At 44.0% G+C, this 7,069-nt stretch overlaps 1 protein-coding gene across 2 annotated transcripts in view; it reads left to right on the top strand.

Annotated features, from left to right (window-relative positions):
• Window positions 1-4,081, top strand: part of LOC112141525 (stimulated by retinoic acid gene 6 protein-like) — an 84,154-nt gene extending 80,073 nt beyond the window's left edge. For both annotated transcript variants that reach the window (XM_024264688.2, XM_024264687.2), the window contains one exon: window positions 3,103-4,081. In XM_024264688.2, coding sequence (XP_024120456.1) covers window positions 3,103-3,290 — 188 coding nt within the window. In that variant the 3' untranslated portion in view covers window positions 3,291-4,081. The remainder of the gene's footprint in view (window positions 1-3,102) is intronic.
• Window positions 4,082-7,069: the final 2,988 nt, after the last annotated feature.

Raw genomic sequence — 7,069 nt, 5'->3', positions numbered from 1 at the left:
AGCCCCTTCGACACGCGGCGCGGCGACAGAAACACATTTTTTGACGAGCCGCGAGCAGCAAATTCCCCGCGCGGGGCACGTGAATTTATCACAGAAATTGTGTTCGGTGCTTCATGGCTCCTCCTCCGCCCAGCTGATTGGAGGAAGGAATGAATGATAGACAGAGGCACTGGACAGACCGCCGATGTCCCGCCCTCCAGAGCCATATACCTCACTGTGATTGGTTCATTCAGCTCTGGACACAACAACTGTCATTCACATCAACCTTGCGGGCCGCACTAACAGTAATCTTTCATATGAAGACGCGGGCCGCAAATCATCATCCTGCGGGCCGCAGATGGCCCGCGGGCCGCGAGTTTGAGACCCCTGCTGTACAGCAAGTCACCCAAGCTGTTTGATTGTGAAGCTTGCAGATGACACAGGTGTGGATGGACGCATCACGGCGAGTCCGACCACAGGCAGGAGGTGGAACATTTGGAGAGCTGGTGCAAAAACAACAACCTTTGCACCAATGTGAAGAAGACGAATGAGATGATTGTGGACTTCAGGAGGGACAGACACCCCCCTCCTCCCCTGCACATTGGAGGGGCTGCGGTGGAAGTGGTCTCAAGCTTCAGGTACCTGCACGTGCACATCTCCAACGACCTCACCTGGAGCACCAACACTTCCTGCCTGATCAGGAAGGCCCATCAACGCCTCTATTTCCTGAGCAGGCTCAAACATGCCGGGATGGGGAGCTCAGTCCTGCAGCAGAGAGGAGAGCTCTGAAAAGGGTGGTCAGAGCTGCACAGAGGACTGTGGGCCGCAGCCTGCAGACCACCACTGAGATCGACAAGGGCAGACGCAGGACACGGGCCACCTGCACCATGAAAGACCCCACCACCCCTCACACTCCCTGTTCTCCCTGCTCCCCTCAGGCAGAAGGCTACGGAGCATTAAGAGCAGGACCACAAGACTGCGAAACAGCTTCTTTCTTGAGGCAGTAAGACTGAAGAACTCTGGAGGACCACGGTAGAACAACCCCTCCCTCTCCTCTACTTCACACCCCCGGCAAACTCTTGGACTAGCTCAAACAGTGCACTATATCTGTGCAATATTTTTTTTTTGCATTTATTTTACTTACAGTATCCTCGTGCAAAAATCAATGTCTGCAGTAGATGCTCTTCATTGTGTATCACATTGATTTCTCTTTCGTATTCATATTGTCAGACTGCACTTTAACAGTTGGTCTGCGACCAGAGATGCGATTATCATTTCATTCCTGTAGTGAAACGACAATAAAGAATCCTTAAACTTTTAAAGTTTAAACCTTCACAGGAAAGGAAGAAAACAAAAATCTGATCACAATTCAAAGTTTTTTGTAAATGCAGCAAGCTGAGCACAGTCCTAACAGGAGACACGGCACGGACGAGATTGATCGATAACCAGTCAGGATGCAGAATGCAATGTTCAAGAACGCGGTCTGTGCGGGTTTATGAACGTGCGCTCAGCAGGTGGTATCCACACCGGAGCAGCGCAGACACGCACGCAGTAGCAGAGAGGAGATTCTTCTTCTACTAAATCCCCGAAATGTTGCTCCGTATTTTTTGCTGTCACAACTCTGTCCTTTTAATGTCCATCTTGGTGTCATATTAACCCGGGCGCGCACAAACCGCAATGATTCATTTCTCTTTGAAATATGTTCAGCACTTCAGTGCTTTGAAGCAGGAGCCGCCCACAAGCAGCTCCCAAATCAGAGTCCCTGATTGGTCACAGCTTTGAGCTGCTGCAACTGTGCGTGGAAATCTTGAACCGGATTGAAGACTCAGCGCGCTCAGTGCCTGCCCGATTTGTGCGTAGAGCTGATTTAATAACTTGCGCTCCAGACGCGGAGGCCAGGAATTCTGGTGTACGCGCGTTTGCATTGACTTTTCAATGAAAGTGTGCGCTCGATTGCGCGCCGACGTGGCCGGTGTGGAAGCAGCTTCATTGAGCGCGCTGCTCTCAGCTCAGAAATGAAGGAGGAGCTGTTGATACAGATATTTGAAACTGAATAGAAATAGTTTTCTCTAGTCCAGAATTTCTCAAGTATTTTCTCTTATCCCCCCTCCCCATTAAGAACCTATTCTTGCACACCCCCCCCCCACACACACACACACACACACAACTATCTGCTGCAAACATCATTAGTATCAGTTAATTTGCTTAAGTTAAACATATATCTCCTCAAATTATTGTAATTTTACTAACATTAAAGAATATTTTTTTTAAAAACTTCTAAATTATCTGTTTATTTTCTCTCTCTTTTTTTTAGAATCCTTCCAAAACTTTCAGACAAAGTAAAATCAAGTCTTTCCTTGTTTCCCTCCACAGTAGTGATGAATTCTGTCTTTTCTCAGAGATTCAGTTCTCTGGTTCACTGTAAACAGCAGCTCTTTCTGCCACCAAAAAGATTTTTAAGTTGTTTTTGCTTTATTTAACTTATTATCAACACTATATAGGATTATGCACAAAATCCATAACTAATGTAATGTAATGTTTCTATTCACATTCCCCCCAGGGGGGCGCGCCCTACCGTTTGAGAAACATTGCTGAAGTGTGGTTTCTTCAGTCGTCTGTATCTGCTGTATGATCATTGTTATTTTATTTATTAATGATTGATTTTTTTAATTCATTTTTTAAAATTAATTAATTAATTAATTAAATTCATTATTTCGTGTTAAAAATAAAAGATGTCTGGAATGTTTTATCAGCGATTTTCTTGTGAAATCCTGATACAGCCCAGCCTCACCCAGACTCTGCCTCCAGCGGCCCCCGGCTAAATTGATTTTGAGACCCCTTATCTAGAACTACAGTTTTGTTATAATCAAGAACCCCAGTTGTGCTAACCCCTGCAAATTCCCCAAATGTGGGAATGAGGAGTGCATAATTTCTAGTAGTGGGGGACTGTGATTGTACTCCTCCCTGTAGTTCTGTTGTATTAATAAATCTCCCTAGCGTTGGACCAATTAAAGTTCTATGTAATTACTCCTCAAAGTGCGCATGTTCTTCTCTCTGTTCCAACACCTTGTACCTAATCCTCATCCTCTTTATATGTTATTGCTACTTTTCCCTTTTGTTTAGGATCCTTTGCCAGTGTCCGAGCCCGGAAGCGCTGGATGTTGTCATACACCCTGCTGAGGAACCCACATCTGATCCTGTTTCGAAAGCATCACCTGTCCTCTTCATCCACTGCTCAGTCAGAGACGGCAGTGCAAGCTTGGGTCCTGGCGTCTCAGATTGAGGGCCGTGAAACACAGGCCTCACAGTAGGACAGATGCTGGTATTTTGACCCAAGGGCTAAACAAGTGAAGGTCTTTACGCTCTTCCCTTTTTCAATCTCTTTTGTCCATTCAGTTGAATCTTTGTTTCTTTATAGTTTTTCCCTGTTGCTTTGGCTCATTTCTTGAAACAGAAATTAAATTTATTAAAATAAAAGATCATTTGGCTAAACACACTTACACTTTTCCAAAACAGTCCAGATCTCTAGAAAAAACAAGTTTTTTTCACCAAAACTCTTCAGCAGCTCATTCCTTTCCCAAGTAAAGTGTCAGAGTCCTCGTAATAACATGGATCCTTCTCAGGTGATTTTGCGCATTCATTTTGTTCTCTTGTCAAACAACCTGGATTTTCCAGCAAAACACCATTTGTCATCTGCAGACGCTCATATATCCTCCAAAACTCTTTACTTTTGGGTCAAAATGAAGTTTTTTACTCACACGGATGGTCAGAGCCCTCAAAAAGAATTGTCTCTTTGTCAGTGTGTGAGCTCTGCAGGTCAAACCGCTTAGATGTTTTGTCACAATAGAAGTCGGGGTAACTACACGTAGCGAGCATAAAAGATTTCAAAGTATGTATGTAATGTAAAAACTAACCCCTCCCCCCAAAAAAATCAAAGCAGCCCACAGTACTGCAAATGGCCTTCTTGTAAGGTTCACTGGTCACTGTTAGTCTCCTCCCTCTCAGGGTGATCATTGATGCTCCTGGCCATCCAGACGCTCTTCTCTGTTTGGCCAAAGATTTTCATCCACAGCAAATGTTTTCCCTTGCAATGCAGCGGGAAGAAACAACGAGAATGTCTCATCCATCCCCTACACTGATCTCCAGTAATGTCCTCACATGCAGCATCCATTGCATGCAGCAGGGATCTCTGATCTTGAGCCTGATGTTCATAGACTCGCCACCTCCAAGCTGAAAAAATCTTCAATGGGATTCAGAAAAGGAGAATAAGGTGGGAGTAAGAGCATTAACATTCTGGGGTGTGCGGTAAACCATGCTCTGATTAGTGGGCCCCGATGAAAGGTGACACTGTCCCATACAATTACAATATCAGGGTAGTGGAGGCTCGTGGAGACCCCTTTTTTCTGGGACTAGGACAGAATGAAGAAGAAGTAAGAAGTTTATGAGTCTTGTTTGGCCCTATGCTTGGTATGTGTGTGACCACACCATATGCCGAAATGGCTGCACACATCGTGATGTTGCCCCCTCACTGGCCTGGAACATCCACTGCGGCTCGCTGGCCAATGGATGTTACGGCCGCGCCTTCGATTCTTTGCCAGGTTGAACCCGCCTTTGTCAACAAACACAAAGATATGGGGTGACTCAATACCCTCCAGGATCATTATTCTCTGCGATAGATAAAAGCAGAAAAAATGCGGCTGAAAAGTCATACAGAATAGGAAATGGCATGCGTTTGTCTAAATTGATCATAATTCCAGTAATTCCTAAAACAGCAAGATTACAGTGTTGGACATACAATTACGGACTTACCTGCACATACTGGTATCCCAGATCTTCAACTCTGTCCGTGTTTCTCTCAAATGGAACCCTGTTTGCTTCATAATTGATGTTTTTTCCAGACCTGGTCTATTGTAGAGATGCTGATTGAGTTTATATTATCGAATATGCCATTGTCTTCACTAATGGCATTGTAGATCTGTTGCAGCATGATAGCATTATTTGCAAGAACCATTCTGCAAATTTTTTGCTCTTGGACACCATTGAGCATTTTTCTCCTGCCACCCTTGACCTCTTATCCCACCACCACGCATCCTCACTGCTGCTCTTCTTCTTCCTCCTCCAGCTGGTTTTCTCCCCCTTCTTCCAGCAGGAAGTTGACCTTGCTCATTTTGTTGCTCCTCCATGGTCATTCTACAAATGGTTCTTGCCCTGGCCAATTTAAACATATTTGGAAGCATTTACAATTATAAAGGCAGCACCTGTGAGGAGTTAGAACTCACTGGGCGATTGGCTATTTGAGATGTGAAAACCTCTTCATTCATTAGTGAAGTATTCATTTGACCTCAGCATCAACAATTGTCTTAGATCTAATAATCGTCTAAAGAATTTTTGTATTGTTCATAGCATAATGTTTTCGGCTAGATTAGAAAAATGTACTAATAATTGGGAATGGGATGGCTCCCTGAATGAAATTTTTCCGACATGTTTTGAATGGTCAACAGGATCTAAGCCAGAGGTTCTTAACCTTTTTCACACTGGGGCCCAATTTTCCCAGTACAAAGTGATTCAAGGCCGATTCAAATATTAAGGGGGTGAAAGTAGATTTTTTTGTTATGCCGTTACTAAGATTCATATGAACCAGTTTCCTCTGGACTAAAATCCAACAAGAGCTGCAAAGTCCACACCTCAAAGTTAAAAAAATACTTTATTTATGTTTTTGTGTCCAATGAGACATTTATTAATAAATTATAGATTTAAAATCATCTCTAAAATTGAGTTTTTCTTTATAAAATTAACTTCTTTTACTTTTGAAGGTAGCTCATACAAGTTCCTTTCAAAATAAAATCCTCTGTTTGATCAGATCCTTCAGCTGCAGCAGATTTACTTGAACTAAACATGTAATAATGTCTTTTCTATCATTGTACTTTAGTATTTCTTCATCTTTTTCTCCTTTTACTATTGAATACAAACACAACAACTTTGGTGTAGAATACATCCATCCATCCATCCATCCATCTTCTTAACCGCTTTGCCCCTGTCGGGGTTGCGGGGGTGCCGGAGCCTATCCCGGCTACTGATGGGCGAAGGCGGGGTTCACCCTGGACAGGTCGCCAGTCCGTCACAGGGCCTCAATCACACACACATTCACACCTAGGAGCAATTTAGAGTCACCAATTAACCTATGAGGCATGTTTTTGGACGGTGCGAGGAAGCCGGAGTCCCCGGTGAAAACCCACGCATGCACGGGGAGAACATGCAAACTCCACACAGAAAGGTCCCAGCCGGGATTTGAACCGGGGCCTTCTCGCTGTGAGGCGAGAGCGCTAACCACTGCGCCACCATGCAGCCCCTGTAGAATACAAATACTTTTAAAACTAAATGTAATAAGATGATGTCATTCTGATAATAATCCGCTCTGATAGCTGATTAAACATTTTACCATAATTTTGCTCAGTTTTGTTAAAAATCTAAACATAAGTAACAAAATGTAAATAATGACTTGGAGACACCCAAAATGTTAAGAAGTGAAGCTGATGGATCCGGAATGAGACGGCCCGGGAACGAGAATAAGAGTGACCGCAGCTCCTGTCATGTGTGATACGGTGAAAACCGGCTGCTCAGCTGATCTCTCCCGCCGGAGCGGTGCTCCGGCTCCAAAAAACCGGAGCGTTCCGGTTTACTTTCACCCCTGGTGACATGTTTGATCCAGCTGGATTTCAGGTCTGCACACAGGTGGGGGCGTGTCTGTCGACTCTGCTGCTCGTCTCTCATTACAGCGGCAGGCGGGACTGTTGCAGAGAAATGCTGAGTTTCCGCAATTCTTTGACAATGGTAGTTGTTGAAGTAAACTCGTGTCGGACCTCATAACATAATAAAATAATAATCTGTTTCCATCTTGGATTTGTAATAGCAGACAGCTTCGATTCGATCTACCTCTCCACCACGGCGCTCGGCTCTGCCTTGCAGCCGTCAGATCAAATTTCATCTTCCCCCTTTTATTAATTAAAAGATTAATTTCAATTGAAAGACCCTTTAAAAATATTAATAAATAAATATAACTTCCACCAAGTGGTAGGAAGCTACACTCATG

This window comes from Oryzias melastigma, unplaced genomic scaffold (genome assembly GCF_002922805.2).
Source record: "Oryzias melastigma strain HK-1 unplaced genomic scaffold, ASM292280v2 sc00296, whole genome shotgun sequence".
In the NCBI taxonomy this organism is placed as follows: domain Eukaryota; kingdom Metazoa; phylum Chordata; class Actinopteri; order Beloniformes; family Adrianichthyidae; genus Oryzias; species Oryzias melastigma.
The sequence above is the reverse complement of the archived record's forward strand: the minus strand, read 5'-3'. Positions and strand labels throughout refer to the sequence as shown.